Source organism: Myxine glutinosa, chromosome 2 (assembly GCF_964187855.1).
Source record: "Myxine glutinosa chromosome 2, kmMyxGlut1.1, whole genome shotgun sequence".
Classification (NCBI taxonomy): domain Eukaryota; kingdom Metazoa; phylum Chordata; class Myxini; order Myxiniformes; family Myxinidae; genus Myxine; species Myxine glutinosa.
The window spans coordinates 132915882-132932751 of NC_136262.1; the positions used below are offsets into that span (position 1 = coordinate 132915882).

The 16870-nt window shown below is 47.5% G+C and overlaps 1 protein-coding gene across 7 annotated transcripts in view; it reads left to right on the forward strand.

The window, feature by feature from the left end:
• LOC137421238 (adenylate cyclase type 2) overlaps positions 1–16870 on the forward strand; it is a 298504-nt gene that overhangs the window by 94576 nt on the left and 187058 nt on the right. For 4 of the 7 annotated variants that reach the window (XM_068107099.2, XM_078771680.1, XM_068107097.2 and 1 more), the window contains one exon: positions 12646–13143. In XM_068107099.2, coding sequence (XP_067963200.2) covers positions 12964–13143 — 180 coding nt within the window. In that variant the 5' untranslated portion in view covers positions 12646–12963. Of the gene's footprint in view, positions 1–8403; positions 8457–12645; positions 13144–16870 lie in introns of those variants that run through there. The other 3 variants (XM_078771679.1, XM_068107098.2, XM_078771681.1) reach the window with 2 other exon arrangements.

Genomic DNA, 16870 nt, shown 5'->3' on the forward strand with positions numbered 1-16870 from the left:
GACGGAGAGGGGATAAGAAAGAGATAAAAGAGGAGATAAAAGAATTGGTCCAAAGTCTGTGTTTGGATCGTGATGATGTGCTCATTAACCGGATGAGGGATTCGCAGGTGATGGAGGAGAAGCGAAGAGGAAGAGGACCCGGTGTAAGTGGTGACCAATATGGTCGTGCGTATGATGCGCCAGGGGATTTAAGAAGCTTGGGGGTCGAGATAGACCCGGGTGTTCGTGAAAGGCCGTTGGTGAGGTGTGCGACAGGTCAGGTGTGCGAAAAAAGAGGTGTGCGAGAATGTCCGACCATGGGGTGTGTGAGGAAAAAGTGCACGCCGAGGAGTGAGTGTGCTGGCGAGAGTGAGTCGGTCGTAGCGCGTGTGCGAGGGAGCACATGGAAGCGTGGTGTGGTGAGTGTTACAGAGGGTGTGACGGGAGAGTGTGCGCAGGAGTGTGCGCGAGAAAGGTGTGTGACGGACAGGTGCATGAGGAAAGAGTGCGCTGTCAGAAGTAAGGAAGAGTGTCCACCTGTGGTGAGTGTTACAGAGGGTGTAACGGGAGAGTGTGCGCGAGAAAGGTGTGTGACGGACAGGTGCATGAGGAAAGAGTGCGCTGTCAGAAGTAAGGAAGAGTGTCCACCTGTGGTGAGTGTTACAGAGGGTGTAACGCAAGAGTGTGCGCGAGGAAGGTGTGTGACGGACAGGTGCATGGGGAAAGAGTGCGCTGTCAAAGGCAAGGAAGAATGCACACCTGTGGTGAGTGTTACAGAGGGTGTAACGGGAGAGTGTGCGCGAGAAAGGTGTGTGACGGACAGGTGCATGAGGAAAGAGTGCGCTGTCAAAGGCAAGGAAGAATGCACAGCTGTGGTGAGTGTTACAGAGGGTGTAACGGGAGAGTGTGCGCGAGAAAGGTGTGTGACGGACAGGTGCATGGGGAAAGAGTGTGCTGTCAAGAGTAAGGGTGAGTGCGCTGTCAGGAATGGAGGTGAAAGTAGTGAGAGTGACATGGAGCGTGAGTTAGTTGTGACAGGTGAGCGAGGATGTACACCTGGGATGGAAGGATGCACACCTGGAATGGTAGAGCGTGAGTGGGAATGCACGCTGGAGTTGGTGGTGAGGCACGTGGTTGGGTGTGCGAATGAGAGCACACCTGTGATTGTCACAGAGGAGGTGACCGAGGAGGGGGCGCGAAGAGGTGTATTGGTGAGGTGTGCTACCAACGAGTGTGTGCCAAAGTGTTCGGTGGTCAGGTGTGTGACCAAGGCTGTGAGTGGAATGAGTGTACCTGGGTGTGTAAGGAAAGGTACGAGGAGCATGGGCACGGCTGGATGTGTGAGCAAGGAACGGGCTGCGGGGTGTAAGCGTCCAGGTGAAGCATCGACGTTAGACGGGATAGAGTTTAGAACGACTTATAGCCGAAGCAGGCCCTCGGTGCGTGCCGGGCCTCGCTTTGAACGGCCGCGTCCAGGCTCCACTAGGCGGAGCTGGCAGCCCGATAGAAAGGGTCGTCATGGCGACCACGTTTTGTTGAGACGTGCCGGCAGGTCGAGATCGGGACATTGGATGGCTCCACGCCGAGGTGATGCATGGGATCTCGGCCCGGGTAAGCCCCCGTCCCTGCACCGAGTGCCGGACGCATCCAGCCGCAGGCACAAAACAACCAGCATCCATTGCTTGGCTTTACGAAGCCGAGCTTCAGACGTGAATTGGCGCACCGAGAGGATGTAATAAGTAGACGGGTGATGATAGTGTTTCGGCCCCGAAATTAGAAAAAGGCGAAATTTGATGATTGGTACGGTGATTGGCAAATTTTTAATTTGTTGAAATTTGACGTGCAAAATTGATAGTGAGAGACCCCCGATGTGGTGGGATGGCAAATCCACCATCCTTCCCATGTGGTGGGGCAAAGGAGCAATAGCTTATGGGGTGTATGGCAGTGAAAACTAGCCCGGGTGGGTTAGGATATGGTGTGTAGGGATCTAGAAGATGACATTAGGTAACGTTAAGTTTAGTTAGTGACTGATACCTGTAGTGGGGACGCAGGTAGATTAGTATGGATGATAATGACGTGGGAGCGCAATAGTTTCAAGGGACGACTGGGAAGCGCAAGTTTCAGAAGGGAGTAGTTAGCTGAGATGATGCCGTGTGTGTGAGGATGGAACAGGTGTGATTGCACAGGTGTGCAATTGGACAGGTGTGTGGAGCAGTGTATGAGTAGTGAGTGTGTGGATCAGCGCGAATGCGCTTGGGGAGAGAAGGGTGCCGGTGGCACCAGGTGTGAGAGCACAGGTGTGCAAGTACAGGTGTGTGGAGAAAGTTGGAGTGAGTGGTACGGAGTGGTGTGCATGGTGCGAAGGTGTGGATGGGGGAAGAGTGGACCCCTTTCACGAGCACCCGGGGCGGGTAGTGTAAGTGTTAGGTAGAGGGTGCAGGTAAATTGTGGATGGATATTGGCATTTGTGGTGCGGTTGCAGAATGGTGTTGTGAATGGGTGCATTAGTGTTGTGGAAATGGCTGGGCGTGTAGCCTGTTAGTGTGTGTAGTTGGTTGGGCACTCCACCACTGTGAGGATGTCGGCCAGGTGAGGCCGCAGGTGGGCTCTGGGAGCCGGTAGAGTTGTGGATGGGGCCCGAGGATCCGGAGGACGGACCCGGGTAGCCCAGTGCCAGAGAGGGCACCGAGTGGGGAGAGTGCCAGAGGGCCTGCCCCAGTTAGTTAGGTTAGGGTAAGGGGCAGGTAAGCTCGGAGGCAACTGCAGTGGTGGAGGTGTGCAGGTGGGTAGACCCACTGGGAGAGGTACACGTCGCAGCCCAGAAATTGTACGAGGGCACCGGGAGATGAATCGGGGGAGTGAGACCCCAAATTGAAGAGCACCACAGTTTGGCCAATGGGAATTGGTTTTTAGAACCCATAGTGTAAGAGGGCCAATGGTTTGGCCGGAGAGAGACCCCGGGTAGTGTAAAGTTGTTAAAGTCATTTAGAAAATAGTTAGGATTGATGAACCTGTCGCACCATACGCAGCCACTTACCTGTGGTGATGATGATGACTCCACACCTGTGTTTTCTTTGTTTTGTTGCAGGAGATGAATTGCTGTGAGGATTGTGAGACGCATCACGACGTGGATGAGACATTGGGGTGATTCCATCTCTCCCTCCTTAGGAGGGACTGATGATGAATTGGTGATGGCAAATTTTGATGTGCAGTTGGAGATGGCAAATTTTGATGAGAGTTGAAAATGGCAAATTTGATTGGTTAGGAGGGAGAGAAGACGAATTTGGTTTATGGGAGGAACGGGGAAGACAGTAGGGATGTTTGTCGATTTGTAAAGTAGATGTTTATGGGTAGTGTTGTGTTTTGTGGATACAGTAAGGGGTAAGGGAGGGGCCATGTAGGTTACCTGGTGGGGGGGGGGGGGGGGCGTACGATAGGAACGTACCTGTCTCACCTGGTTCCCATGTGCCCCCAGTGTGCATCACCTTACATTGCGTGCACTTTTGCGCCCTTACCACCTTACTCACTTGTTTATTCTTTTGTCTCCCACCTCCGAGGATCTGGCTTTGGGGTAGAGAGAGAGGAGAGAGAGGTGCTGGCTACGCAGTTGTGGGCCTGCACTTTCGCTGCTTGCTGCCTGGATCGATACACCATATGGACCGCAATGTTGGTGGCCACCCACAATGGACCGTAGTTCTTTTGCGGCCAAGCACCACCCGTGGATGGACCTATGGGTCAACGTGGCACCTATGCCATACAGGTGAACCACTTTTAGTTGACACCAAGTGCACCACAAGAAGAGCAAGAGACACCTGCAGGGTTAGGGGTTGTCGCATTTATTTTTAATCATTGAACAATGGTGACTGCACCGATTGGTGGTGGGGTGGTGCTGTTGATGCTCGGGAAGGGTGCTCTGCACGTTATTAAAGGCCGTCGGCCACAGAGCACTCGTGGGTTGGTGTATCGATGTTGGCAAGCGCGCTCTCTCTATGCATAACATCTGCATGTGTTCCTCCAAAAACAGGTCCTGGATCGTAGTGTAAATAGCAGCGTAGTCTTGTAAATAATGCTCCCTACCGGCTGTATGTGTAGTTTGCGAATTCTTTCCGGATTCGGTTATCCTGTGGGTGTGTTTCTGTGAGGAGAAGGGTGCAACGTCGCAGGGGGACATATTTACTCATTTGTGAATATCTGTAAAACTGTCGCACTCAGGGTAGAGTTAATAGTAGAGGGAACTACATTGCGTGCCACACTAAAGTAGGTAAAAATTTATCGGGTCGGGACGCCCCGAGGGTAGAGAAGGGTGCAATGTTGCGAATATGGAATTTGGCCTCCATATCCGCTTGTAAATATTCCCCTATTTTCTCCAATACTCCCCAACTTTCCCCGATCCCCCATTCCCTAGTCCCATTGCATGTAAATAACAATCAGTAGAGCCGACCTTCCCCTTATTCCCCCATTAAATGTCGTGCCCAGGTCCACCGCACCACACGTAGACAACTTTCGGACATCTTCCTAGTTATTCTTATTCTATGTCAGTTAAGGCCTCGTCTCCATTAATTATGACTCTTCGTTGCACCAGAATGTGATTATATGGCATCAGTAGTGAGTTTAGGACCTTTCCCATACCTCCTCCCATCTTCTTCCCCAAACAACAACAATAACAACAACTACAACAACAATTACAACAACAACAGAGGAGATGGCGGCGGAGCGGGGGAGGATGCGTCCTCACACCGGCTCGATTAGCTCCAGACCATGCGCTCCACGGGGTTACCCCGAAGGGGCTGGCTGTCAGCTCCTCGTCAGGGGCGGAGCCAGTAACCCCCCCCGCACGCACCCAATGAGAAGCAACGTGCCGATTCCACGAGGCGGAGCTAACGAGCCGAGGGCGTGTCACTCCCCGCCGGATATACGCAGCCGCTTGCCGGACGTGACGTGAGATTCGCCCCCAGCTGGAAAAAGACGGACCTGCGAGCGCTGAAACAGATGCGCCCCCAGCCTGGAGAGAGAAGTCGCCACCCCTCGAGCGCTGCAATACCTCCACCGCATCTCTTAAACTGGACCGTACGTGATCCTGCCCTGAGCTCCAGGTGCACCTGGAGCGATCGCTACCCGCTTTCGTTGCAATCAAACCCCGTGTGAGTGAGCCTTGTCCCGTTTATCTGTCGTCCGTTGGGGTTAATATAAGTGTGTTTAAGTGCCCACCTTCCTATGTTTCCCTCTTGTCCCTGTAATCTAAACCTTCCGCATTATTGTAATAACAACCTTTGAGAACCGTATCCCTGGTGTCGTGTCGTATTAATTCCAGCCGTGTGTCTTCTTTTTCCTTCATTGGTCTAGCATAGCGCGATTAGTCAACCCCGGGTGCAATCGGGGTAACTTGTGCAGACGTGGTCATACCATAAAACCGCTCGGTAAATAACATCCAAGCCACGTCTGTAACAATATTAATGTACATTTGTGCCAAATTTGGTGCTTGTATCACAAAATGCACAACAGGTTTGTTATGCTGCTACACTATCTCTCTACCTCCCTTTCTGTCAGTCTCTCCCATGTCTGTCTCTCTCTCTCTCTCTCTCTCTCTCTCTCTCTCTCTCTCTCTCTCTCTCTCTTCCCCTCTCACCCCGTTCCTCTCTCTCATTCTCTCTGTCACTGACTCCCTCTCCCTCCTCTCCGCCCTCTCTCTCCCTCCTCTCTCTCCCTCACCCCTCCTCCCTCCTCATTCCCCTCTCTCTCATTCTCCCTCCCTCTCTCTCTCCCCCTCTCTCTCCTTCTCTCCCTCCCTCTCTTTTACTCTCTCTCCCCTACATCTCTCTCCTTCTCTCCCTCCTCTCTCTCCCTCTCCCTCCCAGAGGGAGGGGGGAAGGGGGGGGGGGGAGGAAGGAGGGGGGGAAGGTGGGGAGGAAGGAGGGGTGGAATGGGGAAGGAGGGGTGGAAGGGGGAAGGGGGTGGGGGGAAAGGGGAGGAGGGAAGGGGAGGGGAGGGGGGAGGAGGGAAGCAAAGAGGAAGGGGGTTCATATATATGCTGGTGGGTGATTCCGATCAAGACTAAGAAGAAGCCATACGACCAACTTCGTACACTTCCGGAATTGTTTGATGTATTTGTATTCAAATGTCTGGTGATTGTTTTGTATTTATTTGTGCGAATGTGTACTTGTATATAACTGTCATTAATTTAAAAAGGCTTCGGCACGATCGAGCGATATTTTTTTTTTTCACTCCAAAAAAAAGATTTTTTTTTTTCATAATTTTTTTGGGGGGCCCTAAAACACTTCCAGGCACTCACTGATGAACCTCTGAAAGTTTGACGAAGATCCGTTCAGCCATCTCTGAGAAAAATGGTGACACACACACACACACACACACACACACACACACACACACACACACACACACACACACACACACACACAGACAGACATCTTCTCTTATATGGTAGAGTTTTATGTGCGATTGACAGAAAAACGTCAAAATATGTCGCGATGTCAATCCATAAAAGGATTGTGGTGTCATTCATTCCTTGTCATTCCTTTTTTAACTTGTTTGGTTGTTTTTTGGGAATTCCATCATTACCTGTTTTTTTTTAATATAATTTTTTTTTCCTGACTTCTTCTAAATAATAACAATCTTGGCGTCGATCCTTGAGCGACCACATGACTAACGTCGTCCCACTCACAGCCATTCTGTTTCCAATCACTAATCCGGATTCTAATACAGGTAGCCGCTTTGTCAGGCACTCCCTAACCGTAACTAAAAGAATCACAACACCTTGTTGGTTGATTGAAGGAATGCCAACACTGAACTTCCATGGAGTTTCTTTACTCTAAGATCAGTTAAATTTTTTAAAAATCGAAAGTTTTGAATTTGGTTCTACAGTAGTTTTACGAATTTATTTATTTATTTTTACACAACTATAACTGTAGTTATTTACTTATTTTCACACTCAACTATAACTATCGTTTCAAAGAATTGTTTGACACAGCAGGTTATAAATTCGCTACCAAAATATCGGGAAAAGCAGACATTGTGAAATCAAATGTGGGGGTTGGTGGAAAATTTCTAGATTTTTCCATGAGGGGAGAGAACTTCGCTCATTGTTGAGGGCAAACCACAGTACACGAACATTAATGGAAAAATGAGTCATTACATGTGCAGTATGGTTTGCTGGGGCTGGCAGGATTGCCTCTCTAAGCTATCAATCTTTGGTTCGAATCCTGACCCACCTATAAACTGTCATCCCGGTATTTCACAGGTAGCGTGTCATCAAGGTGTGCATGCACGGTGTGTGTCCCATGTTCCGCATTTCTGTTGGTAGACATGGTGATGGAAGGTCCTATGGTGTCCTTCGTGAAGAGTCGGCAAGCTATCTCCGGCACCATGAACAAATAACAAATTCCTACCCTAACTACTGCTAGGAAGGCAACGGCAAACCACCCAGTGTATAACCCTTGCCACGAAACTGCTTAAGCAGCACTGACGCTCTGTGAGAGTACAGGTAGATAGATGGTCGAGGTGTTGAATAGACTATAGAATATAGATCATGCCTTTTGGGTTGTGTCCAACGTTTGTTCTGTGTAAGCAGACTGTATACAGAGCACACTTATGTAATGTATTCGGTGAACACACGGTTGTATAGTAAGGTAGCAGACACACAGGTACATCAGCTCAACCGTTTAACAGCGTCTCCCTTCCATTTCCTCACCAGCCTTCTCGCTCGTCACTACTGGTTGCGGCTCATCGTTTCTGGTCCATCATTAATAGTCACATAACTCCCAATACCACACACACGTACTCACAAATTTTGGCAAGATGTGCGAATGAGTCTCACGTGGGAGATGTTGAGTTTTTACTCGGTTGTTCTGAGTTGTAGTAGCAGCATAACCCCAATTAGTGCAAAGGTGTGTTTTTATCTTTGCTGGTGATCTTAGGGGAGGGGCATGGAACATGCAAATTCCCTATGTAAATATGTATGCAGTACGTATTGTGTTGAATGACGTGATGACGCAGTGAGGGGTGCGCATGCGCATAAGAAAGCAGTCCTGTAATGGCGTCAGGCGACAGTGTTTGTCTCCTTCGCTCAAATTTTGGCAAGATGTGCGAATGAGTCTCACGTGGGAGATGTTGAGTTTTTACTCGGTTGTTCTGAGTTGTAGTAGCAGCATGACCCCAAGTAGTACAAAGGTGTATTTTTATCTTTGCTGGTGATCTTAGGGGAGGGGCATAGAACATGCAAATTCCCGATGTAAATGTGTATCGTGTAGCGAGCGCCGTTTCCAGGTGGGAGAAGGTATTACAAATCCCACCCTTAACTGTACAGTATTCCCATTCCCACGTTTTCCAGTGCAGTGAGGTGTTTTGAATTATAAGCAACAGGCAGGTTTTTGCTTCACGCATCTAACCTGTTATTTTTTTTAAATCTAGTTCCGGGAGCGATTGAGGGAGCTGTCAGTTGCCTATACACCGCCCAAATAAAGGTACGTGACCAAAGAACGTGTGTTGCATGCTTCGAACAAGATCGCCCATAGGATTGGTACTCTGATAGCGTAAAATAATACAAGCCTTTAACAAAACCTGGTATTTGATCTCCGATCTTTTGGATGTGTATGCATGACAGTTTGACAAAAAAAATCTTCAGCACCCTAAAGTTAAACACAGCTATACCTTTATATGTTCCATATAGTCAATCGAGCTGATGCCATTTACGAAATTGTCATGTATGAAGCTGAAAATATTCACCGTTGTATCCCTACACCGTGACACCCGGTTAGTTTATTTCCGTTTTTTCCGGAAGTTACGCCCCAGCTCGGATGGCGCTGAGGTGAATCGGGCCTGTGTCGGCAGAGTGAATAAACGGGTACTACAATCGATCATAGTTTGTCGAGATACCTTACGTGGCGACGAGGATAAACATCTAGACCATGACTTCTTTCGGCCATATCGATGAATTCGACCATCGAATTCGGCCATATCGATGAGGGGGATTTTGACACGTATTCCGAGCGGTTGTCTTTCTACTTTGAGGCGAACGGCATCGCGACCGAAGGCCGGATGAAGGCCGTCTTCCTGTCCGTTTGCGGAGGTGAGACGTTCACACTCGTTAAAAACCCGATTCGGCCTCGGACAATCCAGGAGCTCACGTATGCAGAGCTCAAGGCCGCTTTGAACTGAAGGAACATTGCAACCCATCTCCTTCAGTCATCCTGTGTCGGTTTAATTTTTACATGTGCAGACAGCAGCAAGGTCAGTCGATCGCAGACTTCATTGCACACCTCAAAAAACTGTCACATCTGTGTGAGTTTGGGGACACGATCGATGACATGCTTCGTGATTTGCTGGTGGTTGGCATGTCCGATGACCGCACTCGTAGACGCCTGCTTGCTGAGAGAAGACTGACGTTCCAAAATGCCAGAGACACCGCCATTTCCATGGAAAGTGCTGAACGCAACGCTACAAGCATCGGTGCCACTCGCTCGTCTGGTACCAGCCCTGCTGTGAATCGGTTGGATCATGTTCAGCCACAACGTTGGAACAAGGCTCCTCGTCAGAAGCCAGTGCAGTCTCAAACCCACAACAAATGTTTTCGGTGCAACGGAAAGCACCCTCCGGAGACGTGTCTGTTCAAAGATGCCACCTGCCATTTTTTTTCGAAAACTGGCAATATTGCTCCAGCTTGCATCACTCGCAAATCGGGAAAAGGAAAAGCTGCTGACAAGATTCATCAGTTTATCGGTTCGGAGGAACCTGAGCTTGACCAGGTGAGCTCTGTTTCCGACAACTCAGAATCGTATGACCTGCTTCATATTGATTCTCACCATAGGCGGGACCCTCTTCTTGCCACTGTTGTCGTCAACAATCGACCATTGCAAATGGAGGTCGACACTGGTGCGGCTGTCTCACTCATCAGCCATGCTGTTTTCACAAACCTGTGGAGTGATGCTGACCGACCCCACCTGAAACCTACTACCTATGGACTCTCCACCTATACAGGTGAGAAGATTGTTCCCTGCGGTACATGTGACGTCACAGTGGGCTTCGATAACCGTGAGTTTCACCTACCCCTGATCGTCATTCCTGGAAAGGGCCCTTCCTTACTCGGCAGGAACTGGTTGAGCATAATTCAACTGACGTGGAAAAGCATTCATCAACTCCGGGCAGCCAACGTTTCTCCTACCGCAGCATACACACTCAAAAATGTGCTGGATACGTACCCGGATGTCTTCAAGGATGAGCTTGGAACCTTGAAAGGACATACGGCTAAACTCAGGGTTGACCGGGATGCCAATCCTATATTTTGCAGAGCTCGCCCAGTCCCTTTCGCCTTGCGGGAGCGGATTGACAAGGAACTGGATCATCTTGAAAATCTGGGGATCATCGAGCAAATCCAGTACGCCGAATGGGCGGCGCCCATCGTTCCGGTCATAAAATCGGACCAGTCCATCCGCATATGTGGAGATTATAAAATGACCGTGAACAAGTGTTCTTCATTGGATAAATATCCAATCCCGAGGATCGAAGACCTCTATGCTCGTCTCACGGGAGGCAAGACTTTTACGAAACCCGATCTCAAATCCGCCTATCAACAGCTCCGCTTGGACGAGAATTCGAAAAAGTATCTTGCCATCAACACACATCGTGGGTTTTACAGGTACCACCGACTCAGTTTTGGAGTGAAAGGGAGTGTGGGATATACCCCTGGGAGTGTGGGATATGCCCCTGGGAGTGTGGGATATGCCCCTGGGAGTGTGGGATATGCCCCTGGGAGTGTGGGATATGCCCCTGGGAGTGTGGGATATGCGGCTGGGGGGGAGGGGGAGGGGGAAGGGGAAAAGGGAAGGGGGGAGGGGGGAGGGGGAGGGGGAAGGGAGGGGGGGGGGAAGGGGGAGGGAAGGGGAGGGCCAGTCAACAATGACGTTGCAGTTCTCATGGTCTGAGAGCAGCACAACAATCGCGACATCGTCCTGAATCTTCGCAACAGCACGAAGTGGATTTTGGAGACTCACCGATCCTGTGACACCCTCCAGTACCGGCGTTGCCGGATGGGGGAAGGGAGACCCGTACATTCCCAACCCGTACATTCGCCCTCTCGACTCAAGCTCACTCGGACAAAAGCCTCGCACAAATTACACCGTGAAGGCCCAATGGCCATGTCTATGCCACAAATCAAGTACGTGAGCGAGTCGGGCGCACTGAATTGAAAATATATAGAACGCTCATACTCCGTGAAAAGTGAAGCCAACTGGCGGCGGGAATGGAATAACTCACATTATTTCAACCTGAGAGGTGTTTCACCTCGCTCCGGTGGATAGAAACATGCTACTATCTATGCTAAATCATGCTAAATCATGCTAAATGCTAATTATGCTAAAATCTATGCTACTTGCTGTGAGTTTCTGGCGGCAAGGAACATCACGTGATCGCGTCACGAACATCATTCGTGATCACGTCATCACGTGATCGTGATCGTCATCAATGAGCGCGAATGAGCGAATCAGCGCGCTGCTCTGCCACCGATTCAGATTTCGTGTATAATATTCCTCGCTGAAAAAAAATATGGATCTAAAGATGAAAGAAAAAAAACCCTATGTGGTGTGAATGGCAATGTTTCTCGCTGAAATGTGCAAAACGCAATCGCTTTTTGCTCTGAAATACGTGCGAACGCGTACCTGAGTTAATGGCGGCAATGAACATCACGTGATCGCTCTGAGCGAATCAGCGCGCTGCTCTGCCACCGGTCAGATTCATGCATAATATTCCTCGCTGAAATGCGCTGAGGTAAAAATATGGTAAAAAAATATTATGAAATAAATTTTTAGGTCGGCCATGTTCTTCCCAGGCTCAATGGCCATGTCTGTGCCAAATATCAAGTACGTGAGCCTCTCCGTTTCGGAGTCTATCGGTAACATTACACACACACACACACACACACACACACACACACACACACACACACACACACACACACACACACACACTGTTTTATATATATAGATACAGATCTGGGGATGTCTTTCCACTCCTTCCATACTCTTATAGTTGTTCTAAAGGTAACTTAAACTGCCAGATAGTATATGATAGTACAAATACAGGTCTACAAGATATTTTAAATTGTTTTTATTTTTATTTTTTGGAATACAAGATATTTTAAAATACAGGTTGAACAAATACAGGTCCATTTTTACATAATTCTTGTTTGAAGGCCTTAAACGCACTTTTAAACATGTCCCAGCCGACATGTAAACACTTATTTTTTAAAATTAAACGCTTGTGATTAGCCTTTCATCAAGCATTAGATAAACACTCTGGCGATTGGCGATTAACTTTTAACGGGTAATCATCGCACGATTAGCGATTCTACACGCGTCTAACTCTTAAACGCCTTTGGGAAATTCGGCTCTAGATGTTTGTGTGGTGTGCTTAAAAGGTTCTAGACTAGATGGTCCAAAGGTCGAAAGGTCTAAAAGGTACGGTCCAATAGTAGTTAGTGTCTAAAGGGTCTAAAGGGTCTAATCTTTAAAACACATACATGTCTAAGGGGATCTAAAGTATCTGAAAAGGGTCTAAAGATTATGAATGGTATTGAATATGATGCTATTATTATTTATTTATTTAATTTTTGAATTATTATTGATTTATCATTTCTTTCTGTCTTGTTTTGTGGAACAGAACAAAACAGTGGAACGAAGAGTACCTGAGGCCTGTGGATGCATTTTGGCCAAGATCTCATTTAAAACAAGTTCCTTCAAGAAAATCCATGCCAATGAAATACCTTACGTGACAAGCCTTGTCTTGTTTAAAGAAAATGCTCCTCGTGTAACCCAGACGACAAAGACAATTACTTTTGAACTGGGCTGTTCCATTCCATTAACTTCAGCCTAATTCACAAAGTTCTTCCGCAAATCTACCACACTGGTGTTGGAAACTACCTGCTTTGAGTAGCTGTGTTTCATCAAAAAGCCCAGCACTGACGAAACAAACCCAATCATGTGCTGGAAGAAGTACATTTTGGAGACAAGTCCAGATTCATCAAGGGGAGATTGGAGAAGACAGCAGTACGAGCAATACACTTGGCTCAATCAACAGTATCCACTCGTTTGTTTCCTCTTGATGATCCTTATCGCAACATTTGTTGCTTTCCTCATTATTTTCTTTGCAACTGGAAGGGTAAGAAATCTCTGTCTGTACCATTTGTCATTTTAACTCTTACTTATTATTATTATTATTATTTTTTATTATTATTATTTTTTGTATACAGAATCGAGGCTCATGTAAGAGCTAACACATTGAACATGAAAACATGCACAGACACATAAAACATACAATGAAGGGAGCGGGAGACAAGAGGGGGAAAGAGAGGGAAGCACACAAGCACAAAAACAGCAGAGAACAGGGACGTCGGTAGATCTGTGGAAGGAGGAGGGCTGTGGGGAGAGGGAGGGGTACACGGTATAAAGCAAATGAACACTTCTAGGAATTTTAGGAAAGAAGTTGGGGATTGAAAGAGGTGGATTTGGGGTGTTTTAATGGGGGTAGAAAAGATCAAGGTTTTGGATGGGGGAAGACAAGAGATGGTGGTGAACAGCTGTTTTAAAGACCTGGAGGAAGGAGAGGGATTGAAGAGAGTGTGGGAGTTTGTTCGAGAGGTGGGAGAAAAGAGGAATGATGGAGTGAAGGTGAGCAGAGAGTCTTGATTTTGGCAGTTTCACTAGAAGAGGGTTGCTGGCAGATCTTGTGTTGCTTGGTTGCTGGTAGAATATTTGGGGGCAGAGCACAGACAGAGCTGGGGGAGCTAGGCTGGAGAGGTGTCGGTGGAAGACAGAAAGATCACCTACCTGCTTGCGGTGAGAGAGAGAAAGGCCCTCAGAATCAGCTTCATCGCAGGAGATTCCATTTAGAGGGGTGCACAGACAACATGATGTAGTACCTGATGAGGTACCTGATGGTAGTAGAGGCAGTACTAGAGGCAGTAGTACCTGATGAGGAGGAGGGTCAATATACGAACAAAAACTCACCTAACCCCAAAAAAATTGATACAAAAGGTTTTTCAATGGATTCTGGTACCATTGGGCATGCTAAATAACATACTAAAAATCTAGTAACATCTGACTTCCGGAAAGGGTTCATTTTCAAGATGGCGTCCAAGATGGCCGCCGGGAGCTTAAAATGGCCATATCTCAATTATTATTCAACCTAGAAAGGTGGTTTTGGTGTCTAACCCTAGGTTTTAGGGCCCAATGAATCCAATTGAATCAATAAAATTACCATCAGTTAATTATTTATTGACAAGTCCAAGATGGCATCCCAAGGTGACATCCTGATCCACTAAAATGGCTCTGTCGAATAGTAGTCAACCTAGAGAGATTTTTCAGTGTGTATACCTAGGTTTAAGGCACCCAGGAAATCATCAAAATTACTTAAATATGCACAAAGTAATCAGGTAATCCAGTAAGCCAGGTTTACCAGCCCATTAGGCATTTGCTGTCTTATACAGTTAGTCGCTATTCATCGTCATCCTCCGACTCCTCTGGAAGAAACTTATGTGGATTGTCACATTCTTCAAGTTGGCACGGTCCACAGGCAGTAGTACCTGGTAGTCCATATCGTAATGGATAGACGAGTCAGGTAAGTAGACGATAGACGTAAGTCATACTTCCACAAGTTGTGTACATTTCTTTTGGAAATATTTAAAAAATATGGATTTTGTTTATGCATACATGTACCAAATAATATACTTATTCCTTTTGAGATGAAAATAAATTGTTTGTCAGATTTTTCAGTCCCTCCCCCCCCCCCCCCCCCCTCCCCAATATAAAATAGTCTGTCCCTTGCCATAACCTCTCAAGCTTTGTACAAACCTTTGTCTGGAATGATCACTGAATACTGTGGACTGGAGTCACAGGTGGCAGTGGTGTAGACACATTACACTCTTATCTCCAATCTGAAACACACACTTGGTTCATTAGCTGGTGAGTCGAAGGATGACGATGAATAGCGACGAACTGTATAAGACAACAAATGCCTAATGGGCTGGTAAACCTGGCTTACTGGATTACCTGATTACTTTGTGCTTATTTAAGTAATTTTAATGATTTCCTGGGTGCCTTAAACCTAGGTATACACCCTGAAAATATCTCTCTAGGTTGACTACTATTCGACAGAGCCATTTTAGTGGATCAGGATGTCACCTTGGGATGCCATCTTGGACTTGTCAATAAATAATTAACTGATCATGGTAATTTTATTGATTCAATTGGATTGCTTGGGCCCTAAAACCTAGGGTTAGACACCAAAACCACCTTTCTAGGTTGAATAATAATTGAGATATGGCCATTTTAAGCTCCCGGCGGCCATCTTGGACGCCATCTTGAAAATGACCCCTTTCCGGAAGTCAGATGTTACTAGATTTTTAGTATTATTTAGCATGCCCAATGGTACCAGAATCCATTGAAAAACCTTTTGTATCAATTTGTTTGGGGTTCAACCATATATTGACCCCTCTAAGTGATGCTGCAAAAGCAAAAGCGGCAAAAAGGGTTGGCGTCAGGAAGGGCATCCGGCCGTAAAACATTGCTTCAAAAAAGGGGACCGAAAAACAACAACAACCACAGTTCCCGAAAAAGGCCAACCCCCGCTTGCGGGGAAAAATGGCCTCTAAAGGTGTTTTTTTTTTTTTTTTAAGTGATGCTGAATGCTTTGGTTTCAACCGCTTGAAGCTGAGCTAGGTGTGAGGCAGGAGCACCAGCCCAGAGCAGAGAGCAGTATTCTATTGAGCTGCGGATGAAAGCTTTGTATGTGGTGAGGAGCTCAGAAGTGCCCAGAAAGGACCTCACACGACGGAAGATGCCCAGTCGGTGACTGGCTTTGGAGGCCAGCTTGGAAATGTGGTTTCCTCAGGAAAGATCATGGCAGATAGTGAGACCCAAAAGCTTGAGTGACAGAACTTCTTCAAGAGGATTGTTCAGAAAGTAGATGGGAGGGTTGTCCAGTCGGTATTTTCGGAGAGACAAAGTGAAAGTGTGAGATTTGTCAGGATTGAAAGACATGTTCCACTTGTTTGACCAGTTTGTGATATTGCCCAGGTCTGCAGAGAGTGAAGAGGCTGCTGCCTGCTGATCTGATGGTTGAGATATGGAGCGGCAGAGAGTGGAGTCATCAGCAAACAGATAGGATTTTCCAGAGAGCCAGAGAGATCATTAATGAAGACCAGAAAAAGCACAGGGCCCAGAACACTGCCTTGGGGAACTCCAGCCTGAACAGGAAGGGGAGATGAGAGAATTATATTCAGGGCCACACATTGGCTGCCACCAGAAAGGAAGCCTGCAAGCCATGTGTGGAGGTTTCCATGGATACCAAACGAGGAGAGTTTGGTGAGCAGGGCGGGGTTCCAGAACGTATTGAAGGCACGAGATATGTCAAGCGAGACAGCTCTGATTTCCTGTTTGACATTGAGGACCTCCATCCATTGAAGAGACAGCAGAAGCAGCATCTCCAGAGTAGAGTGAACTGGTCTGAATCTAAATTGATGCTCCGAGATCAAGCCATTGGAGAAGAGGAAGGATTTGATCTCAGAAGCAATGATGGATTCCATGACCTTACTGATGATTGGGAGCAGGCTGATTGGTCTATAGTTGCAAGGATCTGTTTCTGCACCTTTTTTCTGTAGAGCAGTAATGTTGTCCGATGTCCAAGCAGATGGCAGATGACCTTGAGCAAAAGAAAGGGTGAAGAGAACGGAGAGAGGGTGAGATAGAGCGGCTGAGCAGGATTTTAGGACCCGTGGGCTGATGTCATCTGGTGCAATTGCAGAATCAGAGTCGAGGTTTGACAGGAATTTTTCCACCTTGCCAGGAGAGAAGGGCGCAGAGTCCAGGAGCAACTTCGTACGACTAGT